This window comes from Saimiri boliviensis, chromosome 15 (genome assembly GCF_048565385.1).
Source record: "Saimiri boliviensis isolate mSaiBol1 chromosome 15, mSaiBol1.pri, whole genome shotgun sequence".
Classification (NCBI taxonomy): domain Eukaryota; kingdom Metazoa; phylum Chordata; class Mammalia; order Primates; family Cebidae; genus Saimiri; species Saimiri boliviensis.
In genome coordinates, this window is record NC_133463.1 from 28814506 (window position 1) to 28834607 (window position 20102).

At 44.6% G+C, this 20102-nt stretch overlaps 1 protein-coding gene across 4 annotated transcripts in view; it reads right to left on the minus strand.

The window, feature by feature from the left end:
• MATN2 (matrilin 2) overlaps nucleotides 1-20102 on the minus strand; it is a 181357-nt gene that overhangs the window by 9027 nt on the left and 152228 nt on the right. For 2 of the 4 annotated variants that reach the window (XM_074386823.1, XM_074386822.1), the window contains exons 11-15: nucleotides 15956-16078; nucleotides 13904-14026; nucleotides 13314-13424; nucleotides 10143-10265; nucleotides 2196-2609 (exon numbers count right to left, since the gene is read on the minus strand). In XM_074386823.1, coding sequence (XP_074242924.1) covers nucleotides 2196-2609; nucleotides 10143-10265; nucleotides 13314-13424; nucleotides 13904-14026; nucleotides 15956-16078 — 894 coding nt within the window. The remainder of the gene's footprint in view (nucleotides 1-2195; nucleotides 2610-10142; nucleotides 10266-13313; nucleotides 13425-13903; nucleotides 14027-15955; nucleotides 16079-20102) is intronic. The other 2 variants (XM_039464420.2, XM_039464419.2) reach the window with 1 other exon arrangement.

The following is a 20102-nucleotide window of genomic DNA, read 5'->3' on the forward strand; positions in this document are numbered from 1 at the left end:
AAGAGGCAAAACGTTCCCTACTCACAGAAACCTAAGTGATCTGGAGCCAAGTGAAGCTGCTCTTTGCCTACCTCTCTTAAGATGACACAACCTTGTGAGGAAGTACTAAGCTGAAAAGGAGAATCTGCAGACCATTGGAAACCTCAATTTCAGGAAAAAAAAAAAAACCCAAGATCGGCCTGAAATTTCTGCTTCAAAAGCTTTTCTTACATCAATCACTAGACTCCCTTCCCTTATACACTCTTCATTTGAAAGTAAAACACAGTAACAATTATGTTCTGCTTGACTTCATTTTTCAGCACTGATAACTTATTCTAGCTAATTTTTAGACTAGATTCCTAAAAATGCACTTAAAAATGGTTCTTCAAGACAAGGGGCAAGAGTTAATGATGCCTTGGTCTAAGTCTATGTAAGGTCAGTAACCAAGTTCAGCATATTTGTCTGGGAGCCCAGTGATTTTATGCACAACTTCCTAAAAAGGATAATTGTCTGGTAGCCACAAAGTGTCCTGTAACCCTCAGGTCAGGAAAACCTCAGAGAAGAGGCTGGGCTTTACTGAGCAACAAGACCTTAGAGCAGGCGTCCCCAAACTTTTTACACAGGGGGCCAGTTCACTGTCCCTCAGACCGTTGGAGGGCTGCCACATACTGTGCTATTTTAAGATTGTTTGCTATATATAAGAGTAATTAAATTCATATGAGGATGTCACCTCAAATAAATCCTGTTGATTCAAGAATCAAACATCTGTTTCTCCATTTGGAGCAAAGTGTAAGGTAGATTAGTGTCAGTGAGACGGAAGGGCTAACCACTGCCTCTGAAGACCAAGATACTTCCCCTAATTCTTTTTAAGAATGCAGGCTAGGGGGCCTATGAGTTTGACATGAGCTCTAGCAATCTAGGCTAGTGTGAACAGCCAGTTTTACAATCTATCCAGATGATTCAGGGCAGGACACTTTGTGGCTACCACTCTCGGGCTAGAAAAAGAGGAAGGTAAGCAGTATCAGTAAAACGACCTTAACAAAGAGAGCAGTGGAATGTGGATGTGAACCAGCCCTTCTGTGAGGAGGAATGGAGTTCACTAATGGGACTGCCAGCACTCTCTCCTTTATTCATTCACTCAGCAAGTAGTTGTCACACTTCTACTATGTGCCAGGCCTGATCTAGGCACCAGATCCATGAAGTCTTGGGTGAGGCCTTGATCTGTGCATACCTTATTTCCTCTTACAGGACTTGCTAAAGCAGTGGGTCCTCAACAAGTCCTTAAAGAAGGTGGCTTCAAGCAGACTACTCGACAACACCAAGTTTTCTTATCTCCCTCAGGGAATCTAGAAACTTCACCATAAAACTGTCTCTACCAATCATCCTAGCTTTTGGGTTTCCTTTAGCCACGGGTCATACTCCTCAAGCCCACTTCACATCTGTACAGCTGAAGTAACCCTCAGGTCAGGAAAACCTCAAAGAGGCTGGGCTTTACTGAGCAACGAGACCTTAGAGCAGGCGTCCCCAAACTTTTTACACAGGGCCAGTTCACTGTCCCTCAGACCGTTGGAGGGCTGCCACATACTGTGCTCCTCTCACTGATCACCAATGAAAGAGGTGCCCCTTCCTGAAGTGCAGCAGGGGGCCGCAGTATGGGGACACCTGCCTTATAGAGTGATAATCTCTTCCATCATTTGATTTTCTGAAAAGTTAACTTTGTCTCCTGCAAACACAAGAGGATTATCCATCCTAAGGCTATTGCATTTTCAGAATGTTTGCTTGAAGTATTGGTTAAAAAATATATGCATATATACATGTAATCAGTAAAAGTTCCCACCAGGAACATTTTAACAAGCTCTTCAGGTGATTCTAGAGCAACCAGACCAGTGTTTCAGAACTGTTTTGTATTTGTGGTTGCATAGTATGTGCTGGGTGATTCTCGTACTGCAGATCACACACTGGCTAGTAAATCACAGTGCAACTTACCTGTCTCTGGTCAGCTTAGCCTAATTTAGTCGCCAGACTCCTCCTTACTATTTAACTCCTGTGGGGTCCCTTTAGGGCCTCTAGGTGGCAGGGTAGTAAAGGTGTATAATGGCAGTGGCCAGGAGGCCTTTCTGTACCCTCAAAGCAGCTTACCCCTATGACCAGCTGAGACCCCCAAGTGAGTTTAAGAAACCTTGAGTGGTGTAAACCGCACCTCCACCCCATATTACCATTGGCCTTGGCTTTACTGGCCCATTCGGAGACGTCATCCTGAGCCCGTCCGTCTGTGAACACGATGGCCACTCTGGGCACCCTTGTGGAGAGGGGCCTGGCCCCTTCTCCTTGGGTAAAACTTCTCTCAAACATATGTTTCAGGGCCAGCCCAGTCATAGAGCCCTTTCCCATATATTTCATGTGGGCCACGGCTTTTTTCATGTCTTTGGCCGAGTTGAAGTTTCTCAGGGTAAACTCTGTGCGGACCTGCGTGGAATACTGGAGCAGCCCCACTCGAGCGGCTTTGGGGGAAATTGTCAAGGAATCTATAATTCCAATGACAAACTGCTTCACAACCTCAAAATTCTCTTCTCCAAGACTCTTGGATCCATCAATCACAAAGACCAGGTCAATTGGGCCTTCAGTGCATCCTGTAAGAACCAAAGGAAAAGTTGACATAGTTAAATAAAAATCATTTATGGACAGGAGTAGAATAAAATGATGCTTCAGTTGGAGGCAAAACCACTTTGGGGAACCAGTTGTGTTCTGTCGATTATACACAGGATAGATGAGGCGTTGGGAGGGCCACAAGCAATAGCTTTCATATGCTTTTATGATTGGCTTGTCATATTGATAAAAATAGTATTTTTCACAAGCAAAACAGCAGATGTATAATGGTCTAGGAAACCAAGTCTACACTGTACCCTGGGACACTGACAGCCAGGTCTGGGAGGAGCTGGGTGTACAGTACAATGAAGAGTTTTAACAATACCCAAAAGACTCCTAGAACCTTACTCCAGGAGGATGATAGCACCCTAGTACTGGCATTCTGACAGACACTGGAAAAGAAGATTTCTTCAGCTCAGCCCTCACCTCTGCCAGGGAACTTTCCTAGTAACTCAGCTTGTATTCCTTTCTGTCTACCCCTAACACTAATTTATTTAACCAAATATTTATTGAGTACCTGCTTTGTACAAGGCAGTGGGCATAGCAGGATTGCAATAGTGACCAAGACACAATCCTTAACACCAAGTTGCTTACAATCTAATGTACTCTGTGGTGTTCCTCATTGTACAATAATTATTTAATGATGTGTTTCCTCCTCCAGTCTGTGAGTTCCTCCTCAGCAGGGACTGTATTTCACTCATTTTTGTGTCCCCTCCATACCTGGCACACAAAAGGCATTCAGCATATGTGTGGTGACAGAGTAAGTGAATGAGGTGATGTCCATTGGGTAGCATACCTCTAAGTACTCTACTGACCTCGTAAAACAAAAGAATTTTTAGCCTTGGTGCAGTGACTCACGCCTGTAATCCCCAGCACTTTGGGAGGCTGAGGCAGGAGGATGGCTTGAGCACAGGAGTTTGAGAACACCCTGGGCAATATAGTGACCGTGTCTTTCTTAAAGAAATATTAGCTGGGCATGATGATGCATGCCTGTAGCCCTAGCTACTTGGGATGCTGAGGCAGGAGGATCGCTGGAGCCCAAGAATTGTAGGTTGCAGTGAGCTATGACTGTGCCACTACACTCCAGTCTGGGTGACAGAGGAAGACCTTGCATCTCTCAGGAAAAAAAAAAAAAAAAAAAAAAAATGATCACTGTAAGTTCTTTACATGGAAGCTTTTCAGGCAGCTTTTTTAAATTTATTTTTTTAGATGGAGTCTTGCTCCGTCACCCAGGCTGGAATGCAATGGCGATCTCGGCTCACTGCAACCTCTGCCTCCTGGGTTCAAGTGATTCTCCTGCCTCAGCCTCCCAAGTAGCTGGGATTACAGGAGTGTTCCACCATGCCTGGCTAATTTTTTGTATTTTTAGTAGAGACAGGGTTTTGCCATGTTGGCCAGGCTGGTCTTGAACTTCTGACCTCAGGTGATCCACCCGCCTTGGCCTCCCAAAGTGCTGGGATTATAGGTATGAGCCACTTTGCCTGGTCTCAGGCAACTATTAATAGATGGTTAACAGTAAGTCAGAGATAAAAGCTTTATGTTAAGCAAGTTGGGTATGGAGAGACTTTTTGTTATTAGGACTGCATAAGAAAAATGGACAGATCCAAAATAGATGATCTCATTTCAAACAATCTACAATCTTTGACATTCTGTTTTATATATCAAGCAGCTGTCTAATCTTTCAAAGTGAGGCACAACAATATAAGCAAGTAAAGACACACACATGCAAAAATATTTATATGCCTGGCCAGTATAACATGCTTAACATCGTGTGTGTGTGTGTATGTGTGTGTGTGTGTATGCACGTGCGTGTGCATGTTGGGAGGTTGGATTCTTCTGTTTCTCCATTAAGTGCTTATCCTCATCACTCAACCTATCAATCCTTTATTAGTGAAAAAGGAAAAGGCCACTCAGAGCTTCATTTACATTCATCGTCTGTTCCTGAGTGAACCAAAAAAAGACTCAGGCAGCATGCATGTGGCTCTTCAGCAAATTTCAAAAATACTGAAATAACTTTCCAGCAGTGAGTCTGTTTTCCTCTCTTCCCTGTACACTTTTTTCTTACAGAACAAACCTAGCACTTGCAACCCACCGCCACCCCGGCCCCCGCACACACACACAGAATGAGGTCCAGAAGGCTTCTCAGGAAACAAAAAACGAGGTAGAGTGGAAAAGCAGCAGGGAGATCAGGGCCCAGATATTTGCTTTCAAATATCAAAGGACAGATAGCCCCACTTGTTAGCTGTTGTTTGCCAGAGGGTATGTCCCACTTTTCGTGGGCATTTTCTTTTTAGTAGTTAAGTCGATAAGATTGGAATGGAGCTGTGACTTGCTTTCAGAACGTAATTTCCCAAAAGTTCTAGAACTTCAAGCTTGGATAGGCCCTTTAAAGATCATCTGCTCCACCCCTGCTGTTGGTTACATCCTCTTCACAACCTCCCCACCCAGTGACCACTCAGCCTGAGCCTCAGCGCCTCTACCGATGAGGAATTTGTCACCTTACCACTAAAGCCCCATCTTTGGACATCTCTGCTGTTGATTATGACAATAGTGATCATTCTGTTTATTTGTTGTTTTGTTGTTTGAGATGATGTCTCGCTATCTCACTGAGGCTGGAATGCTGTGGCGTGATCTTGGCTCACTGCAACCTCCGCCTCCTGGGTTCAAAGTGATTCTCTTGCCTCAGCCTCCTAAGTAGCCAGAATCACAGGCAAGTGCTACCACACCCAGCCAATTTTTGTATTTTTAGTAGGAACAGGGTTTTACCATGTTGGCCAGGCTGGTTTTGAATTCTTGACCTCAGGTGATCTGCCCACCTTGACCTCTTAAGGTGCTGGGATTAAAGGCATGAGCCACCGTAACTGGCCTGTCTGTTGTTTTTTAGACTGTATTTAAGTTCTGGGGTACATGTGCATGACATGCAGGTTTGTTACACAGGCAAATGTGTGCCATGGTGGTTTGCTGCACCTATCAACCCATCACCTAGGTATTAAGCCCAGCATGCATTAGCTTTATATCCTTATGTTTATCACTCCCCACACTCCCCCAGGAGGCCCCCGTGTATGCTGTTCCCCTCCCTGTGTCCCGGTGTTCTCATTGTTCAGCTCCCACTTACAAGTGAGAACATAAGGTATTTGGTTTTCTGTTCCTATGTTTGCTGAGAATAACAACTTCATTTCAATCCATGTCCCTGCAAAGGACATTACCTCATTCTTTTTATGGCTGCATAGTATTCCATGGTATATATATCCCACATTTTCTTTTTTTTTTTTTTTTTTTTTTGAGGAGGAGTTTCACTCTTGTTACCCAGGCTGGAGTGCAATGGCGCGATCTCGGCTCACTGCAACCTCCGCCTCCTGGGTTCAGGCAATTCTCCTGCCTCAGCCTCCTGAGTAGCTGGGATTACAGGCACGTGCCACCATGCCCAGCTAATTTTTTGTATTTTTAGTAGAGACGGGGTTTCACCATGTTGACCAGGATGGTCTCGATCTCTTGACCTCGTGATCCACCCGCCTCGGCCTCCCAAAATGCTGGGATTACAGGCTTGAGCCACCGCGCCCGGCTATATCCCACATTTTCTTTATCCAGTCTATCATTGATGGGCATTTGGGTTGATTCTATGTCTTTGCTATTGTGAACAGCAATTATTTTTTGAGCACTTAGTGTATTTCAGCACTGGGCTTAGGACCTTTATTTATTTTTATTTTTAAATTTAATTTCTTTTTCTTTTTCTTTTTTTTTAGATGGAGTCTTGCTCTGTTCCCTAGGCTGGAGTGCAGTGGCATGATCTTGGCTCACTGCAACCCCCGCCTACCTGGTTCAAGCAATTCTCCTACCTCAGCCTCCTGAGTAGCTGGGATTACAGGTGTGTGCCATCACACCCAGCTAATTTTGTATTTTTTACTAGAGATGGGGTTTCTCCATGTTGCTCAGTGTAAAGCCGGCTGTCTTGCTGGGAGCCGGATGGACAACACCCACCTCTCTCCATGTCTGATAACAGCGTTATCATTCCGGACGCCTTACTCAGCATCTGGCTTCTCCATGCGGGCTTCCCTCACCCACTTCTGCATTCTGCTTCCAGATCTATATCCAGCACTAGACTATGCACTCTCGGCACTAAAGTATGCATTTGAACCTGCCAAAATTTAAAAAAATCCCGCCATGCCTTACCCAATGGCAGCTTGCTCCATACGTCCTTAGCCAGCCCACCCCCAATAAGTCCCACCTCCCCACCTATAGTGGCTCACCCCGTCCGGGCCCTGTCTCCCTGCAACTAATGAAATTGCCTATGCTTTGCTTCCCCAATATCCAATCAATCGCCTCTAAACCCTATAAAACTCCCTGCCCCGAGAAGTTAAGCGTGATTTCTCTGGCCCCATCCCGGACCACAGAACCTCGCCGGGAGCTGAATAAATTTTATTTTCATTTTCGTATACGGGCCTCAGTTTCCTCATTTTGATTTGGCAATATACCTTATAGTCAGGCTCGCGACCTCAGGTCATCTGCCCACCTCAGCCTCCCAAAGTGTTGAGTGACTGTGCCCAGCCTAATTTTTCTTATTTTTGTAGAGACAGGGTTTTGCCAAGTTGCCCTGGCTGGTCTTAAACTCCTGAGCTCAAGCCATCCTGCTGCTGCAGCTTCCCAAGGTGCTGGGATCACAGGCGTGAGTTACTGTGCCCAGCTGTTCATCACCTTTAGATACGTGATCTTGTGTATTCCTTGTGATGGCTTTGTGAGATACTATCCTCATTTTATAGATGGGGGAAACTGAGCCTGAGAGGTTAAATAATTTGTTTTGTTTGTTGAGACAGAGCCTTGCTCTGTCACCCTGGCTAAAGTGCAGTGGCACAATCTCAGCTCACTGTAACCTCCATCTCTTGGAGGGTTCAAGTGATTCTTCTGCCTTAGCCTCTCAAGAAGCTGGGATTATAAGTGCATGCCACCACACATAGCTAATTTTTGTTTTTATTTATAGTAGGGACAGGGTTTTGCCATGTTGACCGGGCTGGTCTCCAATTCCTGGCCTCATGTGATATACCCGCCTCAGCCTTCCAAAGTGCTGGGATTACAGGTGTGAGCCACCATACCCGGCTGAAGTTAAATAATTCAACCAAGGTTACACAGGTAGTATGAATAGGGGTTCAAATCCAGATCTGTCTGAGCCAAAGCTTATGCTCTTAACTAATTAGGCATGCAGCTTCCCTGGTAGAAACTTCCTTTGTCCTTGTGCTGAACTGCAGCTTCTCCCTAGTGTCCTTTCTTTCTGGGGTGGGGTGTGGTGGCAGGGGGGTATCATACAAATCATGAGTGAGATGGCAGTCACACTGGTATTTGGTACCTCAAAACTTTCTTTTCTACAAAGATCCCCAGTTTCCTAATTTTTTTCTGCTTAACATAATGCTGAACTTCCTCACATGATGCTTAATTCTTTCTAAATTGTGTTCGTTTTCCTAAAAAAATAATACCTGTATTTGCATTTGGAGCAAAACTTATGGGGGGGTGGGGGAGAGGGAGAGAGAGAGAGAGAGAGAGAGAGAGAGAGAGTGTGTGTGTGTGTGTGTGTGTGTGTGTGTATATAAGGGTATACACATTATTATTATTATTATTATTATTTTTTTTTTTTTTTTTTTTTTTTTTTTGAGACGGAGTTTCGCTCTTGTTACCCAGGCTGGAGTGCAATGGCGCGATCTCGGCTCACCGCAACCTCCGCCTCCTGGGTTCAGGCAATTCTCCTGCCTCAGCCTCCTGAGTAGCTGGGATTACAGGCACGCGCCACCATGCCCAGCTAATTTTTTGTATTTTTAGTAGAGACGGGGTTTCACCATGTTGACCAGGTTGGTCTCGATCTCTCGACCTTGTGATCCACCCGCTTCGGCCTCCCAAAGTGCTGGGATTACAGGCTTGAGCCACCGCGCCCGGCATTATTATTATTTTTGAGATGGAGTTTCACTCTTGTTTCCCAGGCTGGAGTGCAGTGGCCAATCTCGGCTCACCACAACCTCCGCCTCCTGGGTTCAAGTGATTCTCCTGCCTCAGCCTCCCGAGTAGGTGGGATTATAGGCACGCGCCACCACACCCAGCTAATTTTTTGTGGTTTTAGTAGAGAAGGGTGTCTCCGTGTTGGTCAGGCTGGTCTCAAACTCCCAGTCTCTGCCTGCCTTGGCCTCCCGAAGTGCTGGGATTACAGGAGTGAGCCACTACACACAGACTTACACATTTTATATATATATAATGGTAGGCACACACATTCATATATAGAGGAAGACTATATGTTAGAGGGTTTTACAAAATATATCGACAGTAATATACTGTAAAAACCATTCAGCACCATGCTTTTTTCACTTAAAATATCTTGGGGATGCCAGACACGGTGGCTCATGCCTGTAATCCCAGCACTTTGGGAGGCCGAGGCAGGTGGAACACAAGGTCAGGAGCTCAAGACCAGCCTGGGCAAGATGGTGAAACTCCATGTCTCCTAAAAATACAAAAATTAGCCAGGTGTGGTGGCGAGCACCTGTAATCCCAGCTACTCGGGAGACTGAGGCAGAGAATTGCTTGAACCCAGGAGATGGAGGTTGCAGTGAGCCACAATTGTGCCACTGCACTCCAGCCAGGGCAATAGAGTGAGACTCCATCTCAAAAAAAAAAAAAAAAAAAAAAAATCTTGGGGACACATCCAGACCTGTTTGTTGTTTTAACAGCTGCAATGTATTTTATTACATACATGTGCCATAATTTATTCAGCCAGACTCATTTAGCTTGTTTCCAGTTTTTTTGCTGCTACAAATTGTGCTATAAAATCTCCTTGTATATATGGCTTTGTAAACATGCATGTATCTGTAAACTCTTAGACGTGGAACTGGATTCAAAACATTGCCAAATTGCCCTCCAAAAGGTTGTACCAATTCAGACACCCACTGATCCATTTATAATTCCCTACTACAGTATACCTTTGCCAACATAAGGAATCAAACTTTTTGATCTCTGGTAACTAATAGGTTAAAAAAGGGTATCACAGCTTTACTGTCTTACTATATATTTTTCCTTTGTTTTTCTTTTATGGCTTTTAAATTTCATATCATGTTTAGAAAGATCTTCTCTACTCTCAGATTATAAAATAATTTTCTCAAGACTCCTTTTGCTATTTTGTGGGGTTTTTGTGTGTGTGTTTAAACCATTGATCCATCTCTCTTTTCCTAAAGTGCCATGCCCAGAGCTGAATGTCATTCTCCAGCACAGAGCAGAGCACAGCTCTCTCTACCTCCCTCATCCAGATATTGCTGTTCAGCCTACGATCACCCTAGCCTCTTGGCTGGTAATGAATTTGCTGTCAATTAAAACTTAAAGTGTTTTCACAGGTGCTGCAGTTAAGCCCTCTCTTCCCCATTCTGTATTTGTGTTTATGCATTTATATTTATGCGAGAACCAGAGGTGAGGGATTTGTTGCCTGAAAATACTCCAAAAAGCAATTGCTCCAAAACCAAATTAAAGTAGAGAGTCAAGTTCAGATCACTTACTCTTGCACCGTCTTCCGTCTTCAGCTAGAATAAATCCCTCTGAGCATTTGCAGATGTAGGAATTGCCGTTATTAACACAAATGTGTTCACAGCCATGGTTGGTCGATTTGCAGACATCTTTCCCTGAGGGAATTGAACAATCCCATTAGTGTAGAAATGAGGTAGATTGAATAGTCATGTGAACAGAGATCGTGGAAGTAATGTCTTTTAAAGAAAATACACCTCTTCAAACCTCCTTCATAACGTCTTTTTTTAGTCTCATAGTCAAGATAGGGAAAAAACTCCTCTCAGAAAACTCCAGCTTCCATGAGTCTGAATGGTACAATGGGTGATCAGGTGTCCTTGATTTACTGTCCTATTGTTAGATGTGTTTTAGTCTAATTTTTTTTTTCTTTTCTTTTCTTTTTTTTTTTTAAATGAGATGGAGTCTTGCTCTGTCGCCCAGGCTGGAGTGCAATGGCGCGATCTCGGCTCACTGCAGTCCCCGCCTTCTGGGTTCAAGCGATTCTCCTGCCTCAGCCTCCTGAGTAGCTGGGTTTACAGGTGTGTGCCACCATGCCCAGCTAATTTTTGTATTTTTATTACTTTTTTTAAAAATAGAGACAGGGTTTTACCATGTTGGCCAGGACGGTCTCAAACTCCTGACCTCAGATGATCCACCCACCTCAGCCTCCCAAAGGGCTGGGATTACAGGTGTGAGCCACCGCTCCTGGCCAAACTTCTAATTCTTTTTTTTTGCCATAGACATCCCAAACACTCCAGTTTGAATTGTCTAATGAACATTTCTCATATGTGAGGTACTTTAAACTTTGAAGAGAGTTACTTACAGCCCTTTAACCTCACAACATCCTGTGAGAGGAGGAAGATAGGGATACTTAGAGTCAAGGTATAGATGAAGAATCAGATCTTTAGAAAGCTTCACCGCTGCCCATGTTCATCTGGCAGGTTGATGACACAGGTGTCTCCCGAGTGCTCCTGCACAGCGTGAGAGCCTATGACTCTTTCCTGTCATTAGCCCTTAAAAGGAGAGGCTTCACACAAAAATGGAATCAGGAAGTACACATCCCTCTAGGAAGCAGGAATGGTGAAATTTGATTTAGGATCAAATTCCAGAGGTAGAAATTGTGCCTGTGTACCGTAGCTTAATTTACTGAGCAATAAATGTGTTGAATAAATAAACAGTGTGTGTGAGTGTGCAGATGTTTGCAAAAAGAAAAACATGAGGGCTGGGCATGGTGGTTCGCATCTGTAATCCCAGCACTTTGGGAGGCCGAGGCAGGCAGATCGCTTGAGCTAAGGTGTTCAGGACCAGCCTGGGCAACTGCGTCTCTACAAAAAATACAAAAATTAACCGGTAGTGTAGTGGTGCACAGCTGTAGTCCCAGCTACTCAGGAGGCTGAGGTGGGAAGATCACTTGAGCCTAGGAGGTGGAGGTTACAGTGAGCCAAGATCATGCCACTGCACTCCAGCCTGTGTGACAGAGTGAGACCCTGTCTCAAAACAAAAACAAAAGCATGAACAAGCAGCGCAGGCAGACACAGTGGGCAGAATTATAGACAAAGTCTCCATAAGAAGGCCACTACGGTGTGGTGCTGAACCTACAGTCATGAGGGGAATCTCTGCAGAGTTAGGCCAGAGTACACAGGCATCCTAGGCATCAGTCATTCACACAGAACTTCTTGCTAAAGGTAGGAGTCCCTCTTCCCGGTGGGAAAAGGAGGCAGAGATCCATCCAACCAAATCTTGTTGGTGTGTGGAATGTCCCCAGTTATCTCAAAGGAGTCTGTGAGGAAATTCCCAAAAATCAACCTCGAAAGCAACTGAACATATTTTGCCTTAATTGAAAAAGGGTGGTTTTGCCCACTGGGGCCAAGTGTCACAAAAGCAAGTAGACATTGTCAACCGCCCCTCCCACAAAATAGGGAATTACCAGCTCAGAATCTCAAGGTGGGGAAAAATCACTGCCCCATACTCTCCTAATGCCCGCCTCACTGAGCTATGACCACATCCCTTTCTCTGGGCACTGTGAAGGTTAATTTTATGTGTCACTTTGGCTAGGCTATAGTGCCCAGTTGTTTGATCAAACAACAGGACATCTAAACAGTGTCTGGATGATGCTGTGAGCTAATTTTTAGATGCAATTAACATTTAATCAGCAGACTTTGAGTGAAGCGGATCACTTTCCATAATGTAGATGGGCCTCATCTAATCACTTGAAGACCTAAAGAGAAAAAGACTGAGGTCCCCTGAAGAAAACGGAATTCTGCATCCAGATTCCCTTCAGACTTGAGCTGCAGCATCAGCTCTTGCTTGGGTCTCCAGGCTGCCCTGCAGATTTAGAACCCGCCAGCCCCTTAAAAATCAACCAATATTTTCCTCTCTCACCATATATATATATATATATGTTCGTTTTTTCTGTGATGATATGTTAATAGAAGAAACAGATCATTGTATACATATATATGTATATATTTCTATAATATATAATAGAAGATAGAAACAGACCATAATATACATATATGTGTGTATATATATACTATGATATATATATATTAATAGAACAGACCACAGAAGACATATATATGTCTTCAATTATATTTATATATAATAGAAGACAAATATATACATAGAGAAGGTCTGTTTCTCTGCAGAACTCTGATGAATATGCCTTCTAATGAAAACTCTCAGAGTCTGAGTCACCTATAGAAGCAAATGATACAAATAACAGAAAAATAAAACTCACAGGAAATCCCTCTGATGTGGTTTGGCTGTGTCCCCACTCAAATGTCATCTTGAATTGTAGCTCCCTCCCACAATTCCCACGTGTTGCCGGAGGGAGCTGGTGGGAGGTAATTAAATCATGGGGCAGGTCTTTCCTGTGCTATTCTCATGATTAGTGAATAAGTCTCACAAGATCTGATGGTTTTATAAAGGGGGGTTTCCCTGCACAAGTTCTCTTATCTGCCACCGTGTGAGACGTGCCCTTCACCTTCTGCCATGATTGTGAGCCCTCCCCAGCCAAGTGGAACTGTGAGTCCATCAAACCTCTTCTGTAAATTGCCCAGTCACAGGTGTGTCTTTATCAGCAGCGTGAAAATGGACTAATACACCCTTTCACCCTCTACCTTTACTTATAAGGCCTGCCAAGAGGAGAAAGCTCTGTAACTAACCTTCAATCCTTGTAGCGATTGCTAGCAGAGATTCTAATTCAGTCCAGTGACTAGCCAGGCACTGTGCAAGGTTCTGGGCATCCACATAGCTGCTATAGAAAGGGCCAACAGCTGGCAGAAAATGAGAAGAAGCAACGAACCCAACAACTCAGGGCCTTGACTGAGAAATTCCTGAAGAAGCAAGGGTCTACTGAACTGATCTCTAGTGCAGTGGCACAATCTTGGCTCACTGCAACCTCCGCCTCCCAGATCCAAGCAATTCTCCTGCCTCAGCCTCCTGAGTAGCTGGGACTACAGGCATGCACTACCATGCCTGGCTAATGGATTTTTAGTAGAAACGGGGTTTCACCATGTTGGCCAGGCAGATCTTGAACTCCTGACCTCAGGTGATCCACCCACCTTGGCCTCCCAAAGTTCTGTGATTACAGGTGTGAGCCACCATGCCCAGCCAAGCTAAACACTTTCAGAGCACCTGAGGCAAGAACTGACACTGTGACAGTGGTAATAAAGGAGGACTTTAAGGATTAAATGAAGTTTTCTAACTGTCTGAGTCCACAGAAGGAAAAGTTCTCTACCTCGAGGCTACTTACTTCGGCAGCGTTTCCCATCCTCAGCGAGCCGGAATCCCTCCAAGCACTTGCATGTATAGGAGTCCTCACTGCTCACACAAATGTGTTCACAGCCATGGTCTACTGCTTGGCAGACATCTTTTCCTGCAGACAGGAGAGCAAATTACAACAATTTCACCAACATACATTTCACATGGACTTCATTTTGGAGGACCTGTCCACTAGAGTCAGCCACCAGACTACTGCCGCCTGAGCTCGGTGATCCATGGGGCAGAAAGATACACTTGAGAGCCTGATTCAGGCTAACTCAGACTGTTTCACTATCTTCACTATCATCATTCACCAGCACTTTAGTGTTAAAATGCAGTCCATTGGCCAGGTGCGGTGGCTCATGCCTGTAATCCCAGCACTTTGGGAGGCCGAGGCAGGTGGATCATGAGGACAAGAGATGGAGACCGTCCTGGCCAACGTGGTGAAACCCCTTCTCTACTAAAAATAAAAAATAAAAAAAAATAGCTGGTGTGGTGGCGCAAGCCTGTAGTCCCAGCTGCTTGATAGGCTGAGGCAGGAGAATCACTTGCACCTGGGAGGTGGAGGTTGCAGTGAGCTGAGACTGTGCCACTGCACTCCAGCCTGGTGACAGAGTGAGACTCCGTCTCAAAAAAAAAAAAAAAAAAAAAAAAAAAAAGTGCAGTCCATCACCAGCTTTCTGTAGACATGGTTTCTGACATCAGAATGGAAACACTGTTGATACAATGCCTCAGACGATTAGCAGCACTGAAATCTAACTTTGGTTTTGTCCCTGACATCATGTATGAGTTAGGAGAATTACTTCTTGGAGTCTTAGCTTTGCTGTCTAAAAAATGAGAGCAATTACTCCAGTTACCCACCTTTTCTTCCAAAAGTGTCAACATGAGTTGCTGTTATAAAGTGCTTTGAGAAGTTTGAGAAAAAGATAACTTATAGGGATGGAAATCAGGGTTACACACTCCCCTTTGGTCATTCAGAGCTGTGTCATGAGATTTATGGCAGCAGTTCACTCTAAGGCTGCTCGTCCTGGGCCTGCTAGCTGCAGCTCTATCTAAGAGGCTTTGCCTTCTGAAATGTAAAAATGGCTTCACAAGGTGCCCTCTGAGAGGGATTTGTGCTACCAGAAATAACAACAACAACATTATTAAAGACAGATAAGCAGAGAGGCTTAGAGAAGTTAGACAATTTTCCCAGCTAATAAATGGCAGAGACAGAAGTTAACTGAATCTTGGATTTCTGACTGCGCATCTTTCCACCAGAGCATACTGCCAGCCCGCTGTTTCTTGCCACACAGCATGGAAATGAAGAACGTCAGCGGCAGCTCCGGTGTTGACTTCTTTCGTTTGTCCACTTTTTTAAATAGGCTTTATTTTTTAGGACAGTTTTAGATTTACACAAAAATTGAGAAGATAGCACAGAGGATTGCCATATACCCTACATCTGGTTTTCCCTATTGTTAACATCTCACCTTAGTATGGTCCGTTTATTATTATTAATAAACCCACATTGACACATGATGATTAACTAATGTCTCTATATATGTGTGTGTACACACACACACACACACACACACTTTGTTTTTAATTGAGACAGAGTTTTGCTCTTGTTGCCCAGGCTGGAGTGCAATGGCATGGTCTCAGCTCACCGCAACCTCCTCTGCCTCCCAGGTTCAAGCGGTTCTCCTGCCTCAGCCTCTCAGGTAGCTGGGATTACAGGCATGCACCACACACCTGGGTAATTTTATATTTTTAGTAGAGATGGGGTTTCTCTGTGTTGGTCAGGCTGGTCTTGAGCTCCCGACCTCAGGTGATCTGCCCACCTCTGCCTCCCAAAGTGCTGGGATTATAGGTGTGAGCCACCGGGCCCTGCCTTAGTTTTTCTCTAATGTTCTTCTTCTCCTTCAGGGTCCTACCCAGGACACTACATTACCTTTTACTGTGTGGCATTGACTTTTGAGAGGAACTGAGGTATACGGAGATGAGCATAGCAATTTCATACAGTGGTCTGGCATAGCAGTAGTAGCCACCTCCAGTACAAACTTACTTCTGCAGGTTTTTCCATCTTCACGGAGTATGTACCCTTCAAAGCACTGGCACACAAACGAATCTTCACTGCTTACACACGAATGTTCACAGCCGTGGTCCCCCAGAGCACAAGAGTCCAATTCTGAGAATCAAATGAGAATTAGACAAACAGAAGAAGACAATGACTCATATATTAGTGACTTATTCAATCATAAAAGACATTTCAGACACTTTGAATGAAAACAGTGCCTTATCCTACAGCGCACATTTCGGAACAGAAAGCATGTCTAGGAGCAAAAATTCTTTTTTGAGACAGGGTCTCACTCTGTCGCCCAGGCTGGAGTGTAATGGTGCAGTCTTAACTCACCGCAGCCTCCACCTCCCGGGCTAAAGTGATCCTCCCACCTCAGCCTCCTGGGTAACTGGGACTACAAGTGTGCACCACCATACCTGGCTAATTTTTTGTAGAGATGGGGTTTCGCCATGTTGCCCAGGCTGGTCTCGAACTCTTGGACTCAAGCAGTCCACCCACCTTGGACTCCCAAAGTGAGCAAACAATTTTAATATGTACATGGCACGTAAAAACCAAACAATATAATCATCTCCACAAGAAAAACGAACAAAAACATGAGAATACGAGTTACAGAATGAGAGATAAATTACTTATATTAGAAAGTAAGATTAACCTCATTGGCTATTACATAGCTATAATATCAACGTATTTACTTATCTACTTATGTATTTATGTGTGTATATATGCTGTTCTTTCTTGCTGATAATGCAACTGGCTGGCCATGGAAGTGAGGTGTTTTTTTACCCCTACCATGAATTTATAGTACTACTACTCCCTATATATATATTTTTGAGACAGCATCTTGCTCTGTCGCCCAGGCTGGAGTGCAGTGGCGTGATCTCAGCTCACTGCAACCTCCGCCTCCAAGTAGCTGGGATTACAGGTGCGCGCCACCACACCCAGCTAATTGTTTTGTATTTTTAGTAGAGATGGAGTTTTACCATGTTGGCCAGGCTGGTTTTAAACTTCTGACCTCAAGTGATCAGCCTGCCTCGGCCTCCCAATGTGCTGGGATTACAGGCGTGAGCCACCGCACCGTCATATGTATATGTATCTGTTACACTTAGGTAACCCATTCATTCATGTATTCAGTCAGTTCACAAATATTTTGTGAGTCCCTGTGATGAGCCAGGCACTGTTTTAGTCTCTGGGGATATAGCAATGAACAAAACAAAGTTTCTGCTTTTGTGAAGCTTACATTTGGCAGCAGGTGTCAGGGAAGAGGGATGCATAGAAAACATAAATATATGAAATGTCTTGTGGGAAAAAGTTCTATGGAAGAAGAGCAGGACAGAAGGATGGAGAGTGGCTGCTGGGCAGGGAGTAGGGAAAAGTTGTTTTATTTCACTTTCATTTCTGAAAGTGAACTCCATCCTTTTGGATTGAGTAGAATTTCTGCAGTGGACATGAATCGGAGTTATTAAACAAAGGTCCCAAAGCAGATAATGTCTTTTATTTTATTTATTTATTTAGAGATGGAGTCTTGCCCTGTGACCCAGGCTGGAGTGCAGTGGTACAACCTTGGATCACTGCAACCTCCGCCTCCTGGATTCAAGCAACGCTCCTGCCTCAGCCTCCTGAGTAGCTAGGACTTCAGGCATGCACCACCACACCTGGCTAATTTTTGTATTTTTAGTAAAGATGAGGTTTCACCATGTTGGCCAGGCTGGTCTCAAACTCCTGACCTCAGGTAATCAACCTGCCTTGGCCTCCCAAAATACTGGGATTACAGGCATGAGCCACCATGCCCCGCCTGGATAATGACTTTTATAATCAGGCACAAACCACACACTTTTTTTGGTAAAGCATCTTTGCAGTATCTCTTTGGAGAGGCCTCCTCAGAACCACCTTTGGATGAGTTAAGGCAGCTGTTGTTATTCTCACCCACCAGCTAGGAAAACTAAGGATTGGGAAGGCTAATGGCTCGTCAAGACCAACTGTTATCAAGAGGAAGAACCAGACTTAAACTGTAATCTTACAAATAAATCCCTGGTTTTTTTTCTCACTATACTGCATTGCTATATTCTAAAGCAAGCCTTCAAACATGAAGGGAATTTTGCCTGTCTTTCTCTGGGCAGAAGCACTGCCAAAATCTCTGAAGAACGGGAAAAGATTGATAACTCCAATTACAGCTGCAGAGGAGGCTCAAGGCCAGGTTGGATCCTCCTGCCTGCCCTGAACACGACTTACTTTTCCCAGCAAATTCTAGACTCACTCTTAATGCAGAACATTTCCCGATGGCTTGGGTAGTTCCTCGTGTAGTTGAAGAGTGGAAAGTACAACTGAGTGATTCATAATACAGACAACTGGCTGGCTACGGAGGTGAGGTATTTTTTTCTTTCCCCTGTCATGAATTTATACTACTACTACTCCATTTTCCATGATAATAAAATGGCCATAGCTCTTTCATGTCAGCCTTGTCAAGCCATAATCCAGACAGACCCCTCCGAGCACACCCTTCCTTCCTGGAGCTTCTCTTGTGCCCAGTTCTATCCCCTTAGTTTCAGCTCAGGCTTTTTTTTTTTTTTTTTTTTTTTTTTTTTTTTTTTTTGAGACAGAGTCTTGCTCTGTCACCCAGGCTGGAGCATAGTGGTGTCATCACAGTTCACTGCAGCCTCAACTCAGGCTCATGTGATCCTCCCACCTCAGCCTCCTGAGTAGCTGGGACTACAGGTGCGCCATGCTTAGCTAATTTTCATATTTTGTGTAGAGATAGGGTCCCACTATGTTGCCCAGGCTGGTCTTGAATTTCTGGTCTCAAGTGATCCTTCTGCTTCGCCCTCCCAAAGTGCTGGGATTACAGGCATGAGCAACCACCCTCGATCTGTAATGGATATTCTTGTGCATCATAGTTTTACATACAATGTGGAGGCATATCTGAAAGTTACACATCCAGAAGCAGAATTGCCTAGGTAAACAGTATGAGTATTTAAAGGCGGATAAATATTTCCAGATTATCCTCCAAAGAGATTATTTCAGTCTCTACTCTCACCAACAATGTAAGACAGTCTCTGTTTCTGTTTCTGATTCAGAGTTTCTGGGGTGCTGCCTGGGCCTTTATATTTTTTCCAAGTCCCATAGATGATTTCGATGAATCATCAGAGGTGAGTTGTTGGTAGTGGCCATAATTTCTGGTGCCTAACAGACCCCTAGAAAGACCCGTTGAGCAAAAGGAAACTTTTTTTTTTTTTTTTTTTTTTGAGACAAAGTCTCACTCTGTCACCCAGACTTAGAGTGCAATGGATCTTGGCTTACCGCAACTCTGCCTCCTGGGTTCAAGTGATTCTCCTGCCTCAGACTCCCAGGTAGCTGGGAATACAGGCATGTACCACCACTCCTGGCTAATTTTGTATTTTTTTTTTTTTTTTTTTTTTTTTTTTTTGAGACGGAGTTTCGCCCTTGTTACCCAGGCTGGAGTGCAATGGCGCGATCTTGGCTCACCGCAACCTCCGCCTCCTGGGTTCAGGCAATTCTCCTGCCTCAGCCTCCTGAGTAGCTGGGATTACAGGCGCGCGCCACCATGCCCAGCTAATTTTTTGCACTTTTAGTAGAGACGGGGTTTCACCATGTTGACCAGGATGGTCTCGATCTCTCGACCTCGTGATCCACCCGCCTCGGCCTCCCAAAGTGCTGGGATTACAGGCGTGAGCCACCGCGCCCGGCTAATTTTGTATTTTTAATAGAGACAAGTTTTCGCCATGTTGGTCAGGCTGGTCTCGAACTCCTGACCTCAGGTGATCCGCCCGCCTCAGCCTACCAAAGTGCTGGGATTACAGGCGTGAGCCACCATGCCCAACCTATTTCCTCTGCTTTCTATTCTGAAAACTGAGGGTAATTAGATCCATCTGACAGGGCTGCTGTGCAGATGTTTTAAATAAGAACCCCATGGGGTATGTGGCTGCTGTAGCCACCTAGGCTTCCCACTCCCCCCAACAAGCCCGCCTTGCAAAATGCACGACTCACGTTTGTTCAGAGTGTCCAGTTTCTGCCTGTCCAGAGATGTTCTCGGCCACTTATTCAGAGAACCATGGATGGGGAATTAGAGAATGCCAAAGGTGGACAATAGTTAACCTCCTGACCACAGGCACTAGCT